Source organism: Haliotis rubra, unplaced genomic scaffold (genome assembly GCF_003918875.1).
Source record: "Haliotis rubra isolate DU_JTF1 unplaced genomic scaffold, ASM391887v1 Scf1319, whole genome shotgun sequence".
Classification (NCBI taxonomy): Eukaryota; Metazoa; Mollusca; class Gastropoda; order Lepetellida; family Haliotidae; genus Haliotis; species Haliotis rubra.
In genome coordinates, this window is record NW_025765247.1 from 52450 (window position 1) to 79812 (window position 27363).

The window sequence follows — 27363 nt, forward strand, 5'->3', positions numbered from 1 at the left end:
ATTAATTTTGACCAAGAAATACCTGTCTCTCAGCCTTGTATGTTTTATGTCATATGTCAAGTGTTATCCATGTAGATATTAGGGACAGCAAGCATGGTTGATATTAATTATCCTACAATGAAAACCTGTTCAACAGAACGCAGTATCTATTTCGGGCTCTGGTTTACCCAATATATATAGTTAATAGTCACCGAGACGGAGCAGGCGGTAACAAGGAAGTGTATCAGCTGTCATTGTCATTGAAGACACGGGGCATGCAGTTGCTCGTTGACATATATATCTACAAGTTGACTATGTAGATTACAACTCTCATACAGTGATACAGTGTTACGTGGGAGAGAGGTAAGATACTGTTTTCAGTAATAGTGCAGGAAGTGTCCGCGATTTATGGCTGTAGTTCTAGCATATTCACTATATGACTTCATGCGAACATTCAAAGCTATATGAACCAATTGGGACTGTGTAAGTACCGCTTTCTAAACCCCCATTGATCAATGGCTACTGACTGAACTTTGTACTGTGCAGTCGTCGTGATGGGGATTTCATTGTGGTCCACTGTCATAGCTGTTTAGCTACTGGGATTTTCGGTATGCGATGTTATTGTTTCGTTGTACTGCTTTGAAGCGCGAATGAGGGATTGCTTCTGTGCGGTGAAAAGTCGAGGTTTTATTTCACTGTGTCTAAATTTAGATAACAGCGTTGGGTAACTAGTGAGTGTTTTCTATACAGTTCGGGTTGGGGAGTATCTTACACACAGATCGGGTTGGCGAGTATCGTATTTACAGATCGGGTTGGTGAGTGTTCTCTATACAGTTCGGGTTGGTGAGTATCTTACACACAGATCGGGTTGGTGAGTATCTTACACACAGATCGGGTTGGTGAGTGTTCTCTATACAGTTCGGGTTGGTGAGTATCTTACACACAGATCGGGTTGGCGAGTATCGTATTCACAGATCGGGTTGTTGAGTGTTCTCTATACTGTTCGGGTTGGCGAGTATACACACAGATCAGGTTGGTGGGTATCTTATATACAGATCGGGTTGGTGAGTGTTCTCTATACAGTTCGGGTTGGTGAGTATCTTACGCACAGATCGGGTTGGTGGGTATCTTATATACAGATCGGGTTGGTGAATGTTCTCTATACAGTTCGGGTTGGTGAGTGTTCTCTATACAGTTCGGGTTGGTGAGTATCTTACGCACAGATCGGGTTGGTGGGTATCTTATATACAGATCGGGTTGGTGAGTGTTCTCTATACAGTTCGGGTTGGTGAGTGTTCTCTATACAGTTCGGGTTGGTGAGTATCTTACGCACAGATCGGGTTGGTGGGTATCTTATATACAGATCGGGTTGGTGAGTGTTCTCTATACAGTTCGGGTTGGTGAGTGTTCTCTATACAGTTCGGGTTGGTGAGTATCTTACGCACAGATCGGGTTGGTGGGTATCTTATATACAGATCGGGTTGGTGAGTGTTCTCTGTACAGTTCGGGTTGGTGAGTATCTTACACACAGATCGGGTTGGTGGGTATCTTATATACAGATCGGGTTGGTGAGTGTTCTCTATACAGTTCGGGTTGGTGAGTGTTCTCTATACAGTTCGGGTTGGTGAGTATCTTACACACAGATCGGGTTGGTGGGTATCTTATATACAGATCGGGTTGGTGAGTGTTCTCTATACAGTTCGGGTTGGTGAGTGTTCTCTATACAGTTCGGGTTGGTGAGTATCTTACGCACAGATCGGGTTGGTGGGTATCTTATATACAGATCGGGTTGGTGAATGTTCTCTATACAGTTCGGGTTGGTGAGTGTTCTCTATACAGTTCGGGTTGGTGAGTATCTTACACACAGATCGGGTTGGTGGGTATCTTATATACAGATCGGGTTGGTGAATGTTCTCTATACAGTTCGGGTTGGTGAGTGTTCTCTATACAGTTCGGGTTGGCGAGTATCTTACGCACAGATCGGGTTGGTGGGTATCTTATATACAGATCGGGTTGGTGAGTGTTCTCTATACAGTTCGGGTTGGTGAGTGTTCTCTATACAGTTCGGGTTGGTGAGTATCTTACGCACAGATCGGGTTGGTGGGTATCTTATATACAGATCGGGTTGGTGAATGTTCTCTATACAGTTCGGGTTGGTGAGTGTTCTCTATACAGTTCGGGTTGGTGAGTATCTTACACACAGATCGGGTTGGTGGGTATCTTATATACAGATCGGGTTGGTGAGTGTTCTCTATACAGTTCGGGTTGGTGAGTATCTTACGCACAGATCGGGTTGGTGGGTATCTTATATACAGATCGGGTTGGTGAGTGTTCTCTATACAGTTCGGGTTGGTGAGTATCTTACATACCGTTCTTGTTTTATCTGACATACATATCGGTGTGGCGAGTACTTGACAGTTCGTTTTTCTGTGTAACTAACAGTTCCGGTTTGTTAGTATATTACATTGTGTATGAAGTAACTCATATTTTCTCTACAACAGCGGTTGGTGAGCATCCTACACACAACATTGGATGGTAATTATTCGGCACAGTGTGCGTGTTAATGAGAATCTTAGAAACACCTATGATGGTAATCATCTTACATCGTGCCGGGGTGGCCGGTATCTTACATACAACACTGATGGTAATCATCTTACATAGTGCACGGGTTGGTCGGTATCTTACATACAACACTGATGGTAATTATCTTACATAGTGTCTGGGTTGGCCAGTATCTTACATACAACACTGATGGTAATTATCTTACATAGTGTCTGGGTTGGCCGGTATCTTACATACAACACTGATGGTAATTATCTTACATCGTGCCTGGGTTGGTCGGTATCTTACATACAACACTGATGGTAATTATCTTACATAGTGTCTTGGTTGGCTGGTATCTTACATGGCCGGTATCTTGGTTGGCCGGTATGTTACATACAACAGTGATGGTAATTATCTTACATAGTACCTGGGTTTGCCAGTATCTTGCATACATCCCTGATGGTAATTATCTTACATAGTGCCTTGGTTGGCCAGTATCTTACATACATCACTGACGGTAATTATCTTACACAGTGCCTGGGTTGGCAGGTATCTTACATACAACACTGATGGTAATTATCTGACATAGTGTCTGGGTTTGCCGGTATCTTACATACAACACTTATGGTAATTATCTTACATAGTGCCTAGGTTGGCAGGTATCTTACATACAATACTGATGGTAATTATCTTACATAGTATCTGGGTTGGCCAGTATCTTACATACAACACTGATGGCAATTATCTTACATCGTGCCTGGGTTGGTCGGTATCTTACATACAAAACAGATGGTAATTATCTTACATCGTACCTGGGTTGGCTGGTATCTTACATACAACACTGATGGTAATTATCTTACATAGTGTCTGGGTTCACCAGTATCTTACATACAACACTGATGGTAATTATCTTACATAGTGTCTGGGTAGGCCAGTATCTTACATACAACACTGATGTTAATTATCTTACATAGTGTCTGGGTTGGCCGATATCTTACATACAACACTGATGTTAACTATCTTACATAGTGTCTGGGTTGGCCAGTATCTTACATTCAACACTGATGGTAATCATCTTACAAAGTGTCTGGGTTGGCCGGCTTCTTACATACAACACTGATGGTAATTTTCTCACATTTATAGTGCCTGGGTTGGCTGGTATCTTACATACAACACTGATGGTAATTATCTTACATAGTGCATGGGTTGGCCAGTATCTTACATACAACACTGATGGTAATTATCTTACATAGTGCATGGGTTGGCAGGTATCTTACATACAACACTGATGGTAATTATCTTACATAGTGTCTGGGTTGGCTGGTATCTTACATACAACACTGATGGTAATTATCTTACATCGTGCCTGGGTTGGTCGGTATCTTACATACAGCACTGATGGTGATTATATTCCATAGTGTCTTGGTTGGCTGGTATCTTACATACAACACTGATAGTAATTATCTTACATAGTGCATGGGCTGGTCGGTATCTTACATACAACAGTGATGGTAATCATCTTACATCGTGCCTGGGTTGGCCGGTATGTTACATACAAAACTGATGGTAATTATCTTCCATAGTGTCTCGGTTGGCTGGTATCTTACATACAACACTGATGGTAATTATCTTACATAGTGTCATGGTTGGCCAGTATCTTGCATACAAGGTGAGGTGATATTGGGTTTAACGTCGTGCTTGAGAATATTTCGCTCATATGACGACGTGCATGCGTGTGTATGTGTATGTGCGGCTGCTTGTACTAGCCCAGACTTAAGCTGGTTTTATAGTGCTAGCTCACTGAGATACCATGCCGCAGTGAAGCATGAATACCCCACTCAGACACATTATACTGACTCCGAGCCGACCAGTCAATGTTGTACCCATTCATGCCGAGCGCCAGGCAGGGACCAACAAGTACCATATTTTAACGTCTTTTGGTATGACGCGGTCGGGGATCGAACCCGCGACCTTCCGCTCTCCGGGCGGACGCTCTAACCACTACACCACGGAGGCGGTCTCTTGCATACAACACTGATGGTAATTATCTTACATAGTACCTGGGTTTGTCGGTATCTTGCATACATCCCTGATGGTAATTATCTTACATAGTGCCTTGGTTGACCAGTATCTTACATACATCACTGATGGATATTAACTTACATAGTGCCTGGGTTGACCAGTATCTGCGATGGAAATTACAAACTGACGTTTCTTTTGCAAACAAAGAGAAAAGGACATACAGCACTGATGGTAATTATCTTACATAGTGCCTGGGTTCACCAGTATCTTACATACAATACTGATGGTAATTATGTTACATAGTGTCTGGGTTTGCCGGTATCTTACATACAACACTGATGGTAATTATCTTACATAGTGCCTGGGTTGGCAGGTATCTTACATACAATACTGATGGTAATTATCTGACATAGTGCCTGGGTTGGCCGGTATCTTACATACATCACTGATGGTAATTATCTTACATAGTGCCTGGGTTCGCCAGTATCTTACATACAACATTGACTGGTATGTATCTCCTGAACTGTTCAGTCTGGTTAATATCTGGTATGTGTTCGAGTTATAGGTATGTATGAATAAATGATAAGAGTCAAGTCTGAAGGCGACAAACAACGTCTCACGCTGTCAGGGAACAATGACGTCCAGATCAGCTTTCAGTCAAGCCGTATGACAACTGTTGCTTGTTAGGGATCCACGATTTTCTCTCCAGATAATCCCTTAGTGATAATCTGCAGGGTACAGCTTAATTAAGCCTTATACAACCAAACATAAAATGTGTTGTTTTAAGCGGTCTGTCTTTTGGGAGGCCTGTCTTATGGGAAGATACCAATCAGTCCATATAGTTTATGGGTTGAATAGTGGTATTATCATATTATAATAGTGGTATTGATAATGGTATTATTGTCCTGGCCCGACAATATGAATCGTCTATGAACACTCGAATCCTCCTTCTTCATTAACACACATTTTGCTGTTACCTATATATATGAAAGAGGGGTCGATAGGGCATTTTGTTGTTTTGTTGTTTCCTCAATCTAAGTAATACTCTGTACAAAATTTACGATATTTGTTTTTAACAAAATTTGACAGAAAAAAAGCTCGACTATGATGGCGGAACCAGCAGATACTGACCGTTCTGAAACAGAACCTGAGACAGATACGATTGGTGTAGATGTATTCAGTAGAGCCATACTAAGCTTGGTAAAGGAAAAAGAACTATTGCCTGAAAAGCCTCACACTGTTTATGAACGAATTAGTGGTGAAGAAGATGAAGAAGAAGAGGATATGCGCAAGGAACCCAAACAGGATGAGGAATCCCCATATTTGTCCTTTAAAACATGTCTCAAAGACTGCTTCAGGGAAGATATGAAGAACATGGTGCAGAGCATGAGGATATCGCAGATCAGTGAGAAGATCCAGCAAAACACGCCACCCCCATTGCCTCCTCCAAGACTTGGTGCCAAACCAAAGGGTGAGCGCTGTATCAATATTTCATTAGAAAATTCGTGATTTATTGCGCATTGTAGACCATCGGCCAATAGTACATTTAGGTATTCAGGTCCACAGATGACAGAGCTCCTGATATTGGTGCATGGGGTGTAAACTGACAAACAAAAGAAAGTACACACCCGGTGCTTTTGGATTACTTTCCAAAATGCGACGTAAATGTTTTCAAAAGAGTTTTTACAGTGATATATGTCACAGACTTTCCTAATATGTTGCCAAAACACCCCATATATCGTGCCCAATTGCGACATTGCCAGTCAAAATAACAACACTTTTCAAATAATCCCAAGACACCAGGTGTGTACTTTCTTTTGTAAGTCAGTTTATATAATGAATGTTTTTTCATGATTTCATCACGGCATATTGGCATCGGTACGTTAATAATATTCAATGCAGGATGGACATGGTATTTTCCTTGTATGTAGATTATATTAGAAGACTATTATATATTTTATAAACAAAGAGAAAAGGACATGCACCAGAGGTTACAGAATCTTTGATATCTGCCCACTTCAATATGGACTCTACGAGAACCACAGCGAGACTACACATTTATCAAAAATATGTAAATGCGGTTCAACACAGAAATTCAGTTTAAATAAGAAATAGGTATACATTTTAGGGCTATTCTGAATTCCTTTCTTGTTCATGAATATACTTTCATCGTTATACAAATTCAGTGTTAAAAAGCCTTGGATAAGAAACTGCTTGTTTTTCCCAAACATAGTCCAAACCAAATGTATGTAAGCTTAACCTCGGATACCTTATTAATCTAGCTATTTAGCTTCTTTGAACAACACAGTATAACCCTTATTCAGGTAACGATTATGAGGCATAGATTTCACCGTACAGTCATAGTAGCCGCTAGGGATGTAACGTTACATCGAACTATCGATGGATTCCAATTGTTGAGTCTCCGATAGCAAATAATCGATGGTAGAAACGAAAACTATCGATGCATCGATAGTATGTGTGACTATCGATAGTTTAGTAATTCACTTTCGTTGATAAATGCGCAGCGCAAAATACAGGAAGTACCAGATTTGTTCACTTTGAGTTACAGTTTCCCGCCTCTGTTACCTCTTAAACAAACTTGATCTGGGTTTGAAGTTTCTTGTCAGTTATTAAAAGAGACTGAAACTACTTCAACTTGTTAGTATTTCATATCAACTATATATTCATTTGGGAAATTACTTCAAATGAGACAATTCAAGGAGAGAAAAAGCTATTGCAATAGTATTGCAATAGTTGGTCGCAATAGACTCTCGCTATCGCAATAGTTGTTTCACCCTCAATAGTCACCCCTACTAGGCGCCAATAGCTGCAAAATTCCTGATGCGGCTTCATGCAACATTTACTCGCTCACTATAAGTGAAATAATGATCATCGATTAGCTTTACAATGATAAGTGATGATAACGCTTGCTTGGTAACAATGTTAACATCCAGACCGAAACATCGCATCTCTTGTAATAAAGAAGTTGTCTATCAATAAAACTTGTCCTTCTTGAACGTACCAGCTCTGGCGAATCTCATCGTATCCTGGTTGCATAGATCGATGCTAGCAAAGTCAATCACCTGATTGTCTGGTCCAGCTTCGATTGAAATAGAATGTAGTCGTCATTAAATAACAAAAGAAAACAACCGAACAAACAACTTAAATTAAGCAGAAATTTATTGAGCATATGCTCCATTTTCAGTTACAAATGAACACCAGGCAGACGCAGATGTCCCGACAGAGTACGAACCAGTGACTATGCTTGTCATGCATAACGAGGATAGCAATAAGCTATCCCACCTTAAACAGTCCGATACTTGTAGGAAGAGGCTGACAGATATCCTCAAGAAACACCGAGCAGCTATACAGTGGGCCAACGTAACAGCCGACCGCATTGTTGCACTGGAAACAAAGGAAGGCCCGCGAATTTCATCTCAGCTAGACATACAGTTGTGGAGAGAAAGTGCTGAGTCAGCAATAAAGGGTTTCCTTGACGACATCCTGGTGTTGAAGGTTCCACTTATGCCAAGGACATGTGCCAAAATAAAGAATTCCGAGTTCCCAATACAAAATCCTAACCCAGAAGAAATGAGTATTACGCTGTCCAACGATCTGGTTACCCTGGTTGGGTCTCATACGCATGTACATCAGGTAGCTGAGAACATCACGGAACTAGTTCGGAAGGTCGAAGGGGACATAGACAAAGAAATGCTTCCAGTTGCTCAACAGAAGCTAGTCGTTACAGAACTGAAACCATGGCAGTTCAAGTATTTGCAGATCATCGAGTGTTCGGTCTTTCTGGAAAATAAATACCTGGGTCTTACTGTAGAGATCAACGCAGAAGGTGGAAAGGTTACCATATCTGGTCAAGGAACAGACATAATGAATGCAAGGATTAAAATTGAAGAAACCCTTAAAAAGGTTCGGAGTTCAACTCTCCCGAACGTGCATAAGATTTTGCTGTTCGCGTTCACTCGTGTGGAATTCCAAAATTACATTCGGGGCAAATTCGCGGCCAAGGATCTGCGTGCAGTGATCGAGGTTCTCTCGGGCGAACTTTGGATTCACGCGGGCGATTCGGCGACGGCCTCGGCTGCATCCACAACGATCATCGAGTCGGTGAAGGTGACCTACCTGAAGACGGACATGTTAACACGGGGAAAATGGAAGACGCTCATCGAGGACATACACCAGAGAGTTAAAGAGCCGTTTATCATCGACAGATTAAACGAAGACGAACCTGCCGTTATGGCCTGTGCTGCTGAGGTTCAGGAGACTGTCATGAAGATGTTGAAAGAAGCGGCTGAAAGAAGCAGTATGTACGAGAGGAAACTCATCTTCGAGAGAGGGATATTCCTTGCCATTACCCGCTGTTGTTCTGCTTCCATTGAAACTATTAAGGCCAAATATGAGGTGGATGTTTCTTTTGATCATGCCTCTTTCTTGGTGAAGGTTGTTGGACCAAAATCACAGCTTAGCAGTGCCATAGGCGAGTTGCAGTCGTTGAGTGATGACGTTGTCGTGAAGTATTCCAGTTTGGATAAACCGGGTGCTGTGGAATTTCTCAAGTCCCCATCAGGGAACAACATGATGAAGGTGGCTGAAGATGCACATGCTTGTGTAATAGATATTGAGGAAGATACGCCTCCTATAGGTAAGTATATTTGATATCTTTGTGTAAAGCTGTCTTAAACATATCTTTCATCAGAGAGAGAGAGAGAGAAAGAGATAAGGAGAGAGAGAGAGAAAGAAAAGAGAGAGAGAGAGAGAGAGAGAGAGAGAGAGAGAGAGAGAGAGAGAGAGAGAGAGAGAGAGAGAGAGTGAATTGTCTTACAAATATCGTTATTCAACTGTGTGAGTGAATTGTCTGACACATATCATGGTTATTCGACTGAGTGAGTGATTGTTAACATCTAAGGTTATCCTGAGAATCGAATCGAATAATTCAACCTTATCTCGGAGAAAGTCCCAAAATGAAATACACGTTCATATATATACACTTTGGTAAACCCTAGGTCATGGGGGAGGAGCTCTCAGACCAGCATCTTGAGCTGCGACTGACAATTAACCCCATGGCACTGGGGAACCATTGCGGGTGGCGGACGACATGTAGTAATATGTCCACACCCGTGAAGATGCGAGTTAGAAGTAGTCTATAGCAACCAATGCTTGTCGAAAGAGACGACTAACCGGGTGGGGTGGTCAGGCTCACTGATTTGGTTGATGCGGGTCATTGTATCCCAAGGGCGTGGATCGATGTCCATTATGTCAATCACTGGATTGTCTGGTTCAGACTCGATTATTTACAGACCTCGATCGTATAGCTGGAACAGTGCTGAGGTTGACGTTGAACAACAAACAAACATACAAAGAAATACATGATGACATGCGAACATCCCCCACCCCATCCCTCCACCCTCCACATGGGTTTTGCCCAAATTCTTTGTACTCGTCTCAAACACATTTGTTCAACATATCCCGGATTACCAAGTATACGTGCAAAAACATTATCATTGGATCCTAGGCTGACATTTTCACGAATAATATGTGATATTAGCTGACATGGTCATGTTTTTTTTCTAGGTTCAAGGTCTAATGAGGAAATTGGAAACGTTTTGAAGGCCAAGGTGACAGTTGTCAAAGGGGATATCACCAAACAACTTGTGAGTATTTGTAACTTGATTCCAGGTTCGGTTTCAATCAACACACTGCTACAGCATGGAACATGATGCAGTTCTTTCAGGTGGTTGGTTTGCTGCTTCATGCCGAACAGCAATATTCCTGCTATATGTCGGCGGTCTGTAAATAATCGAGTCTGACCAGACAATCCAGTGATCAACAGCAAGAGCATCGATCTACGATGTCAACCAAGTAAGTGAGCCTGTCCACCCGATCCTGTTAGTCGCCTGTAAGACAAGCATGGGTTGCTGAAGACCAATTCTAATACCGGATCTTCACGGGCGTGAAATTCTGTTAACATTCCATGCTGTTGTACGTTTCGCAGTTCTTGCTGCAAAATATAATCTGATATTTGCTTTGATACGGTTAACCCAGTCAACCGAGGGGCCATGATTCACTCTGCGGGATGACTTTTTTAAGACAGTCAGGCATATCGTGAGTTCGAATTCCAGATTCTCAGTATTTTAGCACCGTCTTAAATGACTAAACATAATCGCACATCCTTTACGACATTCCTTCCACATCTAGCAGAATGGAAATATTGTTCAAAGCGACAAAACACCCATGATGTTTGTTGCTGAAACTGCGATAAGGTGCATCACACGAATAACTCTGTGAGGATTTCCGGGTACAGCAGATACTGATTGTCGAATGACCCAACGGAATTAACAAGCTTGGTGACTGTCCGTGCATGCATGCTAGTGCCATCATCCCTCGGATCCGTAAAGATCCGGGTAAGAATCGATCTTCAGCAAATGCAAGCTTGTCGTAAGAGACACCAAGCCTGATCCTCCGATCCCGTTAGTTGTGTCTAACGTCAAGCATTGGTTGCTGAAGACTGAACCGGCTGTTGAGAAACACCCAACTTATTTTCCCTCTGTCGGGAATAAAACTCAACTAAGATAGATGTTGTAGGTACTATGACGTGGTAAGTTTAAGACACCTTAACAATGCCTCTTAGGCAGTCGTAGGTTTAGTCGTAAGTCGCTAATGCTAATACAGCTCCGAGAACTAACCTCTACTTATGTCATTTGTGTCCAGGTGGATGTGATCGTGACGTCCGCCAGTAAGAACCCTACATATAAGGATGGAACACTAATAAAAGCAGTATCGGTGGCGGCAGGTGCCGGCCTTCAGAAGGAATACAAGAAGAAGGTTTCTAAAGGCGTGGCATACGGGCAACTTACTGTGACGTCAGGCGGAAATCTTAGGTGCAAAAGTGTCTTCAATTGCTGTCTTCCTGCCTGGGACACGGTGAAGGGGAACATTAAGGTAAGCTGAGTTTGGGCCTTTTGACCAGAAAACTGTCAACGTTTCACAGTATCCATACGGTTCTCTAACCTTTCGTAAATTAATGTCTGGGAGTTATGATAGTGCAAAAGTCGCTTCATGGAACGGGCGCTAGAAAGATAATATTACCAACTGTGCGTCGTATATGCAACAGAATTTGAGGTGTGGATTTCAATTTTGGATAAAGGTTATTCATGTGTTCATAATACACCTGGATACAAGTTATTCACATGTGGAAAGTGCACCTGGATACAAGTTATTCATGTGTGGATAGTACACCTGGATACAAGTTATTCATATGTGGATAGCTAGTGCACCTGGATACAAGTTATTTATGTGTGCATAATACACGTGGATACACGTTGTTCATGTGTTCATAATACACCTGGATACAAGTTATTCATGTGTGGATAGTGCACCTGGATGCAAGTTATTCATATGTTCATAATACACCTGGATACAAGTTATTCATGTGTGCATAATACACGTGGATACACGTTATTCATGTGTTCATAATACACCTGGATACAACTTATTCATGTGTGGATAGTGCACCTGGATACAAGTTATTCACATGTGGATAGTGCACCTGGATACAAGTTATTCATGTGTGGATAGTACACCTGGATACAAGTTATTCATATGTGGATAGCTAGTGCACCTGGATACATGTTATTTATGTGTGCATAATACACGTGGATACACGTTATTCATGTGTTCATCATACACCTGGATACAAGTTATTCATGTGTGGATAGTGCACCTGGATACAGGTTATTCATGTGTTCATAATACACCTGGATACAAGTTATTCATGTGTGGATAGTGCACCTGGATACAAGTTATTCATGTGTAGATAGTGCACCTGGATACAAGTTATTCCTGTGTTCATAATACATCTGGATACAAGTTATTCATGTGTGGATAGTGCAGCTTGATACAAGTTATTCATATGTTCATAATACACCTGGATACAAGTTATTCAGATGTGGATAGTACATCTGGATACAACTTATTCATGTGTTCATAATACACCTGGATACAAGTTTTTCATTTACGAATAATACACCTGGATACACGTTACTGAGATGTGGATAGTACATATTGCTATGCAAATTATTCAGATGTGCATAGTACACTTAAAAACATATTTTGCAGTCAAGGTGAAAAGAGGTGAAATGAATGTGGTGAGATCAGGTCAAATGAGTTGGGTGGAATGGAATGTGAATACATGTGACTTAGGTGAGATACATACGAGGGTCGGTCAAAAAGTACGTAGCCTAACTATATTCTCAATGTCCAATGTTTGAAAAGCTTCCATTTTAGTTTGTAGGAATCATTAGCAAAGTCGTATAAAAAATTTCACATATGTGGGTAATGTGATTAACGAGATATTAGTCATCACAACACATTGGGGTATAATATTTCTAGAAAAAATGCAGAAAATGAAAAACGATCCGTCATTTAGTACCTCTTGGATAATGGTATGCCGTAGATAATGTCGTATAAAATATGTTAGTATAGTATTGGATGACTTCCCGTCATAATCAACATTCAAAGATTTGGATTGCTTGATTTATGTTTAGACAGGGCTGTTTTTTTAAGGACACACCCATTTTAGTCTTTCAAAAACATTGTGTCTAGATATTCAAGCTGGCCCTGTTTACAATATACAGAGAGTTGACACTTGTGTGACCATTCAGTATTTACTTTGAACCTTTAGCATCATGTGTGAAAAAGTCAAAACATTAGAATAAGTTATGTCCTTATGAAATCGTCGTCTGAACGGGGGTGGGTAGTGTCTCCAAAACAAGCTGTTTCAGTAAACATGAAAGGGGAATCACTTTAACAAGCGATTGTACTTTCAAATTGCTTTTTTATCCACTTTAATATCTAAGTTTGATTCTAGCGGACGTCTACCTATCTCAAACACACAAAATGTTTCTTGCATATTTTGTTACCTGAAGTTTGTGGTGCATTTATTCCAGATTTTGCGCTTTTTGGGGGTACCAAGATAAAATTTCAAACAAAATGGGGATCGTAAGGCTGAAACGTAGCAAAACCAATTTGCTTGAGGTTGACAGATAATATGTAGAAAAATAAAACATAAGAACAGCTGCATTTGTATCATTTACTAGGTCAGGCTCACTACTTTTTGACTGTCCCTCGTATAAGAGAAAAGGACTGCAATTTATGTATTTGAAACGCGTGTTTTCAAACCCGTCAATGTATGAGTATGTGGCAAAGGTGTCCTTTCAGTTGTATATTGAATGGAAAAAAAACTGACGTCGATTGTAGACGATTGCAAATTTGTTGAAATGTTATCTAGACATGAATAGATTCAGGGCGACTCCAACCCGCAATCAATGGTTTCCGGAAAAGCTTAGGAATGCAAGAGATGAGTTTTATGAAAGTCGTACAGCCAGGTGAATCCGCGCCTCAATTCACCGTCATCCCTGTTATCAGTGAGTGGTAGAACCACCATGCTGGTAGAATAACAACACTTACTGTTTCATACCAAATACACTCTTCAAAAAAGAAAGAAAAAAGAAACGTATAAGCCATTTATTTTAAGTTTAAGAGCAATTATTTCGGTCCACAGTCGGAATTATGTGACGTGCAAGGACTTCGTTGATGTACCGATTTGCTGTCAAATTCACATGACCCACCACTAAATCAGATCTTTGTGTGCTGGATATCGCTCCTCACACCATGATACTTTCTCCACCGAATCTGTCGACCTGTCGAATGCAATTAGGGGCAAAACGTTCATCGGTAAACACGCCGGTGAAGAAGAAATCGTGATTCATCACTGAGCCAGACTCCAGTTTCTAAGGTTCCAGTTCCGGACTTTACGATACCACTACAAGCGATTGCGTCGATGGAAGTCTCTCAAAACAGGGGCGACAACTGGCCTTCTTGGTCGAATCCCCACTTTATGCAATCGATTTCTGACAGTTTGGTGGGAAATTCTTCTCAAACCAGGGATGCGTTGTGCAGTCTCCACGGCTGTGACAAGACGATGACGCAAGTGAGCAGCCCGGATTTTGCGGTCCTGGACTTGGGTGGTGACTCTTAGTAGGTCACAGGCAAGATATGGTGCTCTGATGAACGTTGAAATGTCGGGCAATTGCAGACTGCGACTCCCCAGCTTCATGTTGATGTTTCGATTGGCGGTATTCAGATGAGGCAGGATGATTTCCTCTTTTCCAGGAAAAACGAATGACAAACTTAAACACACCGTTTGCCTTTTTATAGTGGTCAATACCGCATGTTTTTCCGCTTACTTGCACGTGCAGTTTGCTTTGCATGTTTTCATGGTGACGTTTTGGCGAATATTTCTTCAAACGCTTCTAAAACAAGGGGAAAAAGTCAACATTGCCGCGTTTTGGCGCTGTTTACAAAGATGACGTTTTCACTCAAAGATGACGTTTTTGGAAAGAAAGAGTATATTTGTATTGTTTTTTCCGCAGCTACACGAGTCCAAATTTCTTTTTTATTTGAAGAGTATAGTTGCATTTTCACAACAAAGGCATGCACTACTTTCTTCTATAGGAGGTTTAGACAAGGAGCCTCTCTACCAACATGCTTCTTCAAATGTGTTTTTTTACCTGTAGGTCTTCCAGAAAGCAGTTTTGTCTTGCCTTGAAACGGCCAACGTCTCCAACTACACTAGCATAGCGTTCCCGACGATGGGTTGCGGTCGACTCGGATACCCTCCTCATTTAGCTGCCAAAGCTCTGTTCGATGCATTCTCCTTGTTTGAAAGGACAACCAAGAGTGGCTTACAGGAAATAAATATCCTGGTCTACGGCACAGAAGAAAAGATATATAAGGTACTAGTGAGACATAACCGTCTGTCTTGGAGACATTGCAGTTGGTGGTGGAACATTAAGAATAATTGATTAGGCTTAACACTGCTGTGAAGTTATATCTCGATAATGTCAGAGCTAACATTTTAATGTAAGACTAAAGCAGAAAGAAACATCCTACTGCCGCGAATATCATTACTACTACCACAATAACAACTACCACAACAACAACTGCTACGACGACTACCACCACCACCACCACCACCACCACTACTACTACTACCACCACCACCACCACCACCACTACCACCACAACCACCACCACAACCACCACCACTTCTACTACTACCACCACCACCACCACTACTACCACCACCACCACTACTACTACCACCACCACCACAACCACAACCACAACCACAACCACAACCACAACCATCACCACCACCACCACCACCACCACCACCACCACCACCACCACCACCACCACCACCACCACCACCACCACCACCACCACCACCACCACTACCACCACTTCTACTACTACCACCACCACCACTACTACTACCACCACAACCACAACCACAACCACCACAACCACCACCATCACCACCACCACCACCACCACCACCACCACCACCACCACCACCACCACCACAACCACAACCACAACCAAAACCACTACTACTGCCGCCACCACCACTACTACTACCACCACCACCACAACAACAACAACAACCACACCCACCACCACCACCACTACCACCACCACCACCACCACTACCACCACCACCACCACTACTACTACTACCACCACCACGACCTCCACCACTACCACCACCACCACTACTTTTACTACTACCACCACCACCACCACTACCACAACCACCACCACCGCCACCACTCCTACTACTACCACCACCACCACCACCACCACCACCACCATCATCACCACCACCATCACCACCACCATCACCACCACCACCACCACTTCTACTCCTACCACCACCACCACCACCACCACTTCTACTACTACCACCACCACCACTACCACAACCACCACCACCACCACCACTACCACCACTTCTACTACTACCACCACCATCACCATCACCACCACTTCTACTACTACCACCACCACCACAACCACCACCACCACCACTACCGCCACCACTACTACTACCACCACCACTACTACTACTACTACTCATGGTAGTAGTAATAGTAACAATAGCAGCAGTGGTATTAGTTGGTAGAAGTTAACGTTTTAAGTTTTCAGTATAAAGTGCAATAATAAAACTGAAGGAGTTGTCGTTAGTTATTGTGCAAATAATTAGTAAATCTTCTTGTGTGAACGTTTTAACGACACATTTTGTTGGTTTCAGATATTTGAGAATGAGAGAAACAACAGGCTCCTTGGAACAGTTAAACGGTCGAAGGGTAGGACTCAATGATACTATTTCGATTCGAAATGCCTGTGTACTTATTTGGTCCAGATTTCTGTTTGTTTGAAAAGGATCACATGTTTGTACGCGTGACTCACGGAGAGGGTTACTATAGGGCCTGTAAGTCTCGCGATGTGCTACTGCCGGTACTAAGCTGATTCCCGGCTCAATTGGCGTGCTTGGCTGTCACAGCTGTTCACAGTCGTAATAGTTGGCTAATTTAGGGATAGTTAGATCGGAAATTTGTTATTCCTGCAAGGATTATTGGTTCCTTACAGTCAACTGACAACCATGAGACCATTCGAAAGGATATGAAACGTTGTTTGTCACCGAAAGTACTAAGGTCTCGGGAAGTGTCGTGACCTACTTACGGGCCCGATACACTACCGGGAAATGAGAACGTGCTCGTGTTTGAGGCGGCTAAAAATGAAATAAACAAAATACATGTACTGTTATTACATTGCAATGTATTTAATACAGGCATAATACTTGTGTTTATGGACCGTAAGTTAAGTGTTTCGGCGATGTTTCAGCCAATAAATATAAACGAAAATACACACCCACAAGAAATCTCCACTAAAAGGTTGCCCAACTCCGTTAATTGAGTACAATTGTTAGTTTCGCTCCCTTTAATTACACAAAAACAAACGTGTGAAACAGTAGCAAACGTATATGTTGGCCATTGTACAATTCCGACCTCATCATAAGCATGTGTTTAAGAATCTCTATCAAAACAGTGATGATATCAGGTGTTCGCGTAAAGTTCAGCGTATTCTGCCCCATCGGTGGCACCCATGCATCATACACACACGCAAAGGCTAGTCAATTGTTCAGCTGAAAACGTATGGTATTATATTTGTTATTGCTGCGTCAAATTTCCTCCACCTGTCTACTGTACAACTTTAACGTTTTGGGAATGTTTGAAGCTTTCTATACAACATTGATTGAAGTGTATACTTTCAGTTTATGTATACAGCCCGTACTTATCAGTATATTAGAGACTTATGTAGATGTCTGTATTCAGATGTTGGTGATGGAGATGTCACGGGTGTCGAGATTACAGTCAAAGTCGGCGAGCTGTCCAAAACCATGGTATGTTCTCTCTGTTAAGGGGCGGTGGGGTAGCTGAGTGGTTAAAGGGTCCGATCGTCGCGCCGAAGACCCGGGATCGATTCCCCACATGGGTTCAATGTGTGAAGCTTGGCGGGTGTCCCCCGCCGTGATATTGCTGAAATATTGCTAAATGCGGCGTAAACCTATACTCACTCACTCACTCGGTGTGTGTTAAACTTACAATATTAGTTAATATTTTGCAGCTGACCAGTCATTGTTGTATTCCCTAGTTGGGCAGCAGCAAGTCCCATGTATTTTGTTACCACACAGACGGGATTCGAACTACCGACCTACCGCTCTTGGACAGGCACATATCTACTCATCCTCTATATAGCCCTATGCAGAAGAATAAGTGAGTGAGTGAGTTCAGTTTTACGCCGCTTTTAGCAATATTCGAGCAATATCACGGCGGGGGACACCAAAAATGGGCTTCACACATTGTATCCATGTGGGGAATCAAACCCTGGTCTTCGGCGTGACGAACGAACGCTTTAACCACACTGCTACCTCTCCGCCCTACAGAACAATAAGGATTTAATGTCAATGCATACTGACTGATTCAGGCATCCCTTCACGAAAATTAATGTCTGAGGGAAAGTACCCGTGAAGATCCGGGTTCGAATTGGTCTTTAGTAATCCATGCTTGTCCTTAGAGGCGACTAACGGGATCGGGTGGTCAGGCCTGCTGACTTGGTTGACCCGAAAATAATCGAGTCACCAGGCAATCCAGTGATCAACAGCATGAGCATTGATCTACGTAATTGGGATACGATGACATGTGTCAACGAGCCTGACCACCGATTTTACTCACGGGCTGCGCGACAGACTATGCATAGCAACTGAGTACTGTATTCTCATGGAACAGGCAGATGTCATAGTGAACACGACCAACAAGGACTTGAGACTCAGCCAGGGAGCGGTTTCCATGGCGATATCTACAGCAGGGGGCCCTACCATACAGAACGAGTGCAACAGCCGTTACCGCAAGGGCATCAAATTCGGCGATGTCGTGGACACAGGGGGAGGTAATCTACGCTGCAAGAAGGTGTACCACACATGCCTCCCAAAGTGGGAGGATTCAAGCGATGCTTTACAGGTGGGCCCTCAGTAATGACCTGATGTAGTCAACAGGCCGTTTGCTGTAACATCGTAACGATGATATACATATGTGTGCGTGCGTGCGTGTGTGCGTGCGTGCGTGCGTGTGTGTCCGTGTCCGAATAGCAACAAGTTGTATGAAAGATATTTATTTGTCGACACCATAATTAGACGTTGACATAACTTAACCTATGGTTAGAGATGCCCGTATTATTGCTTTTCGGATAATTATAATGCAGACAACGGTATGTGCTCTATATCTCTTTACTATACAGTACAATACAGAGATTCAAAGATGAGTTGAAAATGTTTACATTTTACGTTTATGATTATTGCAAATTGGATGGGGAGGACTCTTTTTACAGTTTCAAAAACAACAACTCCACACACAATAATTGGCGGACCTTTCTGAACGGAAAATGGAGCACTTATTACAGAAAAGTGTCCACCATTTCAACCATCTTAAAGGACTTAAGTCGAAAATATGGTCAATTGTCAACAAGAACTTGCAATTCTGAAGTTGGTATCTTTGCGACTGTTGAAGGATTGTTTATACCTCATGGCAATGTCTGAGATTGTGGTGACGAGTTGGTATGGAAAAATAAAAACAACTTTCATGCCATATATTTCTTTTTAGATGTATATTTATTTTGCATTTCATTGTTACTATTTCGCAGCAAGCGGACATCAGTGTACATTCTTTCAAACATATAAACGTGCACTTCATATTCAGTATTCTTTAAGAACTTGGATACACCGATGGAATCAGTGTTTAGACGCGGGTTCCGATACCTGATCAGGATGCTAACAAATTACTTTTTTCTTATGTAACCACTGAGGATCTAATCAGTATCCCAGAACATCTGTCTACTGAGCAGTTACAGTCACTGTGGTTATCAATATCCTTTCACTTCGAAACTTGTTTATGACTGAAAGTTTCTTTCATTTTTAACACGGGTCACAATCAAAACACGCCAGTGTAGTCTGTACTCACGGTAAAAATAGAAAGATCTTTGAAATGATTTAAACAAATTTTATTCATCATGAGTAATGAAAATGATTGGCAAACAAGCCAAAGGCTTATCTTAATGCCGCCCCAATACAACAGCATTGATTATGTACATATGTATGACAGTTCAACAGTAAATAATTAAGTGACATTGAATCTGATGAATGAAATAAAGGTTTACAGTAGGTTTACAGTTATGTATTACATTGTGTTTCAGTACATTACTTCTTAAACTTATTTATTATTATATATTTTTCGATAAAACAATGAACAGATTTAACAATTTGCAAATTTTAAATTTCCGATGATTGAATATTTCCACATAGTACTGATTTGAGATTGTATCCATTTCTATGAAAATGGATATCATTTCTTAAATTGTCATAATTTGGACACAGGAAGAAATAGTGTAAATTATCTTCACAAAATGCACCACAGGACCAAGATGGGTCATTAGATATAAAACGATTAACTTTGTGCGAGTTTAGATCACTACATCCTAATCGAAGTCTACAGTGCATAATTTGATAGAATCTGCTTCCAGAATTTGGATCATAGGCAAATTAATACCTGGGTTGTGTGAGATTTTATTTGTGAAAGATTTAGGAGATTGTATTTGTTTAATATCAAGAAAGAATTTGATTAAGATCTAAGAAATCACCAATGGAGAGTATTATTCTTAGTAGAAACATAACAGTTGCTTTAAACCTCTGCTTTCAGTTTTTGATAAAGACTGTGGACGCGTGTTTACAACGAGCACCTTCCAGAGGCTACGGGACCATCGCTTTCCCGGCCCTCGGGACCGGCATACTACAGTACCCACCCGAGACAGTAGCCCGGGTGTTCAAAGAGAGAATAGCCGCTTTCTCCACAGATAACCCACTGACGTGTCTGAGGGAAGTGATCATTGTATTGTATCACAAGGATGCGAAAACAACAAAGGCTTGTATATTTTACACGTCTAAGTGATACAGCCAAAGCTGGTCAAATCGTCGTTCTGGGGCCATTATAACTATAATTCGTAGTTCGAGATAAGCAGGGCAGTGATCCACATATACTCCTACAGCCCTAGGGATCATAAACTTGCAGTGTCGAATTACCCCTCTTTCGAGACAAGTGGAGTTTTTATATTAGTTTGGAAAGATAATACAATTTGTTCAAAAAGAATTAAGTTGCATAATGAAAAAATAATAAAATAAAAAACTCACATAACTTTCAATGTCAAAGGATAAATTACTGTGTGTTTCGACAGTCTCAAAGTCATTTTCGGAATTAGAAAACTATGAAGACACTGTACACCTTCGACCTTACTGTCTCGCGGGAAGCCTATAGGCTACCATTCGGAAAGTAAAAGAACATTCTGCTTTGGTAACGATGTATACTGAGTCAAAAAAGAAACTTCACATTCTTTCTTAAGGGCAATTAAAAAAAACAAGAGATGGTAAGATGGTTAAATTGTTACTATTTCATTGCTGAGATCTGTGTGACACTGACAGTGCCATAATCAGTTCCATTAGGCTACACCGCCGTTCCAAAACATGGGTATACAGAATGTCAAGTCACAAGAATAAAAATGCGAAATTTCTCAGTTCAATATCGTGTATGGCTGCCCCGCGCATTCACCACTGCCAAACACCGTCTCCTCATCGACTGCCTGATGCTTGTGGACACGTGGTTGGGGATTCTGCGCCATTGCTCTTGCAAGGCAGCGGCAAGTTCCTGCAAATTCTGAGGTTGGTTCCTAAGACCACGAAGCCTTCTCCTAAGTGCATCCGAAACGTGCTCTATTGGATTAAGGTCAGGGGACCTCGATGGCCAGTCCATGACGTTGATTCCAGCGTTTTGAAGGAAATTTCGTGTCCACATCGAGGTATGCGGCCGAGCATTATCATGCTGGAACTGTACACCTGGACCATGAGCCGCTATGAAAAGAACGAGTTCAGGGGTGAGCACCTGGTCGCGGCAAGCAGCAGCTGTCAGGTTTCCACGGATGAACAGAAGTCGGGAACGGTTGTTCCCACAGAAAGCACCCCACACCATGCAACTTCCGCCTCCGAATCTGTCGACTTCCTGTACACAACATTGGGCATACCGTTCACGACGTCGTCTCCAGACTCTATGCCCGCTGTCCGCGAATCTGAGGGTAAACCTGGATTCATCGCTAAAGACGACTCGATTCCAGTCTCTCTGGGTCCATCGGAGGTGACGTTGGGCCCACAGCAGACGTTGACGTTGATGAAACGGCGTTAATTGGCCCACGATATGGACGTCGAGAATGGAGATTGGCAGCCCGCAACCGATTTCGAATGGTCTGTGAGGACAGTCGACCTCTAAACATCTCAGCCCTGGTTCGTGTAGCCGGCAGAAATATGTAACGTAGGTGACGTAGGACGATTTGACGGTCTTCTGCTCGTGACGTCACACGTGGACGACCCGACCTTGGGCGATCAGAAGTGGTGCCAGTTTGTTGTAGACGACCTCGCAAGTCATACACAGTACGTCAATAACTGATCTTCCCGCTTGCAACATGCCAACGGCACGTTCACGTTGCACATTTGACAATCGTGGCATTTCAAGTACCGTTAGAACTGTGGTTTAAAAGTGTTTTTTCAATTCTTGAGGCCAGTGCAAACACGTGCATATGAAGAAAACTTCGATGCGAAGATCACGTGATCGACTGCACGTGCAAAACCTGATTTGGCAATAACGTCATTTGCACGAGGAATGGATGGGTTTGAGTGGGTTTTGCTAATGTTTTCCTAGAGTCGAAAGATAGGGATTCCATTTCGGATACATAGATGTATCATCAGAGAAAAATTATTCATTATTTTTCAAATTACATTTTGTGAAGTTTCTTTTTTGCCTCAGTTAGTATCATTTTCTGTCATGATGTTTGAGGATTAGATAGATCTGACACAAATATGGACGCTGTGATTTTAACGCAATGACAATGTTATCGCAAATGTCACCTCAAGTCAGGTTCTTAGCGGATAGTAACAGCGGATAGTAACAGCATCTGGTTCCCGATCCAAGCGTTCCTAGCGTCACGAGCCATCGCAACTATACAGTTTATCATAGGATTACGAATGACGTAGTGCTACGAACGCTGTGTGGATTGGAACCCTGAAACCTACGCCGACGTCACTTAAATGCATGATGGAGTTAATGTTTATAGGGGCGATGGGGTAGCCTGAAGGTTAAAGCGTTTGCTCGTCTCACTGAAAACTAGGTTCGATTCTCCACATGGGTACAATGTGTGAAGCCCATTTCTGGTGTCCCCCACCGTGATATTGCTGGAATATTGCTAAAGGCGGCGTAAAACCATACTCACTTATGTTTAACGTTTGTTTTACAGGCTTTCAATGAAGCGTTCGACAGCGACCCGAGTATGATCAGAGAACCAACGACCATGGATAGGACGAACAGTGAAGGTACCAAGTCAGCACAAAGACTAATACCTGGTTATCAAACCAGCTTCAACTGATAAATATGCCTATAAATATTTGTTATCTGCAGTGTGATTGTACAGACTTTGGTCCCGCTCCACAAGGCGTTCGTAGCGTGGCGACATTCCTAAGCCTACGATAAACTATAGTTACGACAGGTCGTAACGTTACGAACGCTTTGTGGGACCCAGGTTCAGTAAAGATGTAACTGTAGTCGGGCAAATACAATAGTTTGTACTTTTTTGTTTCCGTTTATATGCAAACTATTGACATGTTGACACAAACGGTTACTATGACCGAATGTTTTCGTCTTGTAGAATTTTGGATTGACCCCCTCAGGATTGAGGTGAAAGTAGGAACTCTGCACACGGAAAAAGTGAACACAATCGTGGTGCCAACTGACAACAAGGTGTCACTGCGTGGTAAGTGAAGTTCGCAAAGATGAATGAAGAGTAAATGAATACGTTTTTTCCTGTTTTGGTTGGGGTTGTTTTTTGTTTGGTCTGTGTTGTTTTACGCCGCACTCAGCAATATTCCAGCACTGTCTGGCGGCGGTCTGTAAATAATCAAGTCTGGACCAGACAATACAGTGATCAACAGCATGAGCATCAATCTACGCAACTGGGATACGATGATATGTGTCAAACAAGTCAGCGAGCCTGACCACCCGATCACGTTAGTCGGCTCTTACAAGTTACTGAAGACCCTTTCTAACCCGGATCTTCACGGGTCTTCTTGTTTTCAGAAATGCTCCAGCATTATATCATGGGGGCTTCAGACATAGTACAGTGGAATCTGTCAAATCCGGATTCTGTGTAATCCGCTTCTCTCCATAATCCGGACTACTCTCTGAGTCCCGGCAAAATTGTTTTTAATTTATCATTTAAGAGTGCTTTATCCGGACTCTCTCAATTACGGATTACAGACTAAAATAACAGTCCCGACAATCAACATGCTATGAGAACAATTCTTTGTAATCCAGACGTAGCTGACTAAAATAACAGTCCCGACAATCAACTTGCTATGAGAACAATTCTTTGTAATCCGGTTGTAGATGACTAAAATAACAGCCCCAACAATCAACTTGCTATGAGAACAATGCTTTTAATCCTGTCGCAGGTGACTAAAATAACAGTCCGTTGAATAAACATTTCCGTTACTTCTGCTCCGAATTGCTAATGACTGACAACATTGTATTACGTGGAAATTTACAGAGGCAGAAGAATTTCATGTTAACAGACTTTTTCCAATGAGAGTATAAATAATATAATAAAAAACATATTGTCTGGTCCAGACTCGATTATTTAGAGACAGCCGCCATAATATATTTGCTACTTTGCTACTTTGCTAAATCTTTGCTACTGCTGTTGATCACTAGATTGTCTGGTCCAGACTCGATTATTTACAGACCGCCGTCATACAGCTGGAAAACTGCTGAGTGCGGCGTTAAACAACAACCAACCAACCAACCAACATATATAATCTCAAACCTATGCGATCTTGGGTTCGAATGTTCGTAAACGTCGGAGAACTGCAACACACTAGGCTTTTCTCCCACATTAAGCTGACACGTCCTGTCTATGTGTCTGAAGGCTGTTCACAGCAGTGTTAAAAACTATCTACCGTATTTACTCTACTTAGCGCCCGGGCACTAATGTTTTCACCGGAGTTCTCCCGGGACATCCGAAATATATATTTTAGCCTTCCCAGCACGACACTATGAGATACCCGGCGCTTATTAGAGGAAATACGGAATTACTGTAAATTGTAACGATTGCATATTAATAACTTTACCGTAGCTTTCTAAGACCACCGCGATATAATATTTTTTTGAGTCCGGCGTTAAACAACCAACAAACCAACCTCTCTCATACAACCAGTAGTAGACAAATAAAAACTTATCTAGGTGAGCTAGCACTAGAAATCAAGCTCAGGTCTGGGCTAGTACAAGCAGCCACACATACACACCCATACATGTTGTCATATGAGCAAAATAATCTTAAGTGCTACGTTAAAGCCCATATCGCATCACCTAACCCATCACACCCACTCAGGCCCTTACGACGTTCTGGTTTAACCCTTAGCGGGCCTGTATGTTATATATATTTTTTCATTTCTCTTAGCCGTTTTAATCTACTAATGTATATAAAGGACAGTTTGTCTTTTTGTTTCAGGCCAAGTGGCATTTCTGAAGTCCGAGTTTGGGCCTGACTGTATGGTTGGAAGTGACCGTAAGTTCTCTCTGCCATTGTATCGCCTTTAGAGTTCAAGTAATGACTTAGACTCCAAACTCTATATTTTCATTAGGAGAAAAGATCTATTTAGAACTGAATGGTACAATCACAGGCCATCGTGTCTTTGCGAGAAATAAAGATTTTTTAATTTTTTGTAGAAATTTGAGATGACCCCGTACTCGAAATGCTTCATATTAGAAAAAGTCATGACGCATTGTACTGTGAAGCATTTCGAGTCGGGGGTCATCTCAAAAGCATTTTGTTAAATCTTCAATCATCGCAAAGACATGATTGTCTGTGGGTACCATTGGCGTATTATTGTATACCGTTAGTTAATGTGCAGATGAAGAATCATATGCTGATATAATGTAAGTGAGTGCAACATACTTCTTTCTTTTCCATATTGCGAAGCCTGGAAACTTTCCCCCGTAAAGATATACGCTATCATGATGTTAAGTTAGTGTAATGTATTGTATGATTTACCCTCTCACAGTGTCTGTAAACATAATTCGTAAATTTGGATATGTAGGTTCATATGTCGGTTAACACTGGAAAGGGGCCGTGGGGTAGCCTAGTGGTTAAAGCGTTCTCCGGTCAGGCCGAAGACCCGGGTTCGATTCCCCATGTGGGTACAATGTGTAAAGCCCATTTCTAGTGTCCCCCGCTGTGATAATGCTGCAATATTGATAAAAGCGGCGTAAAACCATACTCACTAACACTGGGAACATAGGGTTAATTGGATTTGTACGGAACATCGTAAGGGACATTCTTGCTTTCGCGACATCTCTATCTTCATGCTAAAGTGCGAACGTGATTATTTGTCTCGGTGCTCGCAGTCTCGTTGTCAGGGCACAATGTTTTTTTTACAAAAGATAAAAGTTCGTATATCTTACAATATTTCATAATTTGGGTGTATACCATCAGTTTGTCAACGTTTTCTAATCCAGGAGCAAATATCACAAAATCCGGAGCTGTCGTCGTTCCTGCTCAAAATATGTCCTGCACGAACGTCATGCTTGTGTCTACGGAATATTTCAAGAACAATGTAGAGGAGGTGATCAAAAAGTGCTTCAGAAAGGCAGAAAAGGAGAAAATCATGTCACTCGCAATTGGCCACGTTATTCCAGGTAACATGTTCATCAATATGCATCGACAATTCGAGTTCCCTGTAACGTTTGCATATTAGTGCACACAGACACACATGCACGCACGCATGCACGCACGTCACACGCACTCACACAACCATCTGGGGATTCCTGGCTACACTAGGATCAGTTGATCGTACGAGGCAATGGTCAGTTGGCAGGGGCGGATACAGCTTTTTGAGAAATGTGAGTGTGTGTGTGTGTGTGTGTGTGTGTGTGTGTGTGTGCACTCTTTTGAGAAAGGGGGTGCACACCACGCACTATTTGAACACTTGCTTATGAGTGAAATACCTTCAGTTCTAATTTGCAGTCCAACTGAAGTGTTCGAAACACGAAGAAACTACTAACAGATACTACACCAGAAATATGTTTTGAAACATATGCAGATCTTATCTTTGAAATTATGAACGATATTATTATATCTTCGGCTTGAATAGATAACACATTTTACGGACAGCCACTTCTTTTTATTCTTTATACGACGTTTCAGAGCTATTTCTTGCTTCTTCGTCACATGATGAACTTCTATAAAGAATAAAAAGAA

At 41.9% G+C, this 27363-nt stretch overlaps 1 protein-coding gene across 3 annotated transcripts in view; it reads left to right on the plus strand.

Annotated features, from left to right (window-relative positions):
* The first annotated feature begins 217 nt into the window (after positions 1-217).
* The window catches only part of LOC124267527, a 31196-nt gene continuing 4050 nt past the window's right edge, over positions 218-27363 (plus strand). For 2 of the 3 annotated variants that reach the window (XM_046702453.1, XM_046702451.1), the window contains exons 1-14: positions 219-342; positions 5635-6016; positions 7751-9202; positions 10132-10211; positions 11269-11499; positions 15135-15353; positions 16715-16769; positions 17799-17866; positions 18753-18983; positions 20715-20936; positions 23350-23425; positions 23758-23862; positions 25615-25671; positions 26622-26801. In XM_046702453.1, the coding sequence (XP_046558409.1) occupies positions 5650-6016; positions 7751-9202; positions 10132-10211; positions 11269-11499; positions 15135-15353; positions 16715-16769; positions 17799-17866; positions 18753-18983; positions 20715-20936; positions 23350-23425; positions 23758-23862; positions 25615-25671; positions 26622-26801 (3343 nt within the window). In that variant the 5' untranslated portion in view covers positions 219-342; positions 5635-5649. Of the gene's footprint in view, positions 343-757; positions 823-5634; positions 6017-7750; positions 9203-10131; positions 10212-11268; positions 11500-15134; positions 15354-16714; positions 16770-17798; positions 17867-18752; positions 18984-20714; positions 20937-23349; positions 23426-23757; positions 23863-25614; positions 25672-26621; positions 26802-27363 lie in introns of all 3 variants that reach the window. The other variant, XM_046702452.1, reaches the window with a different exon arrangement.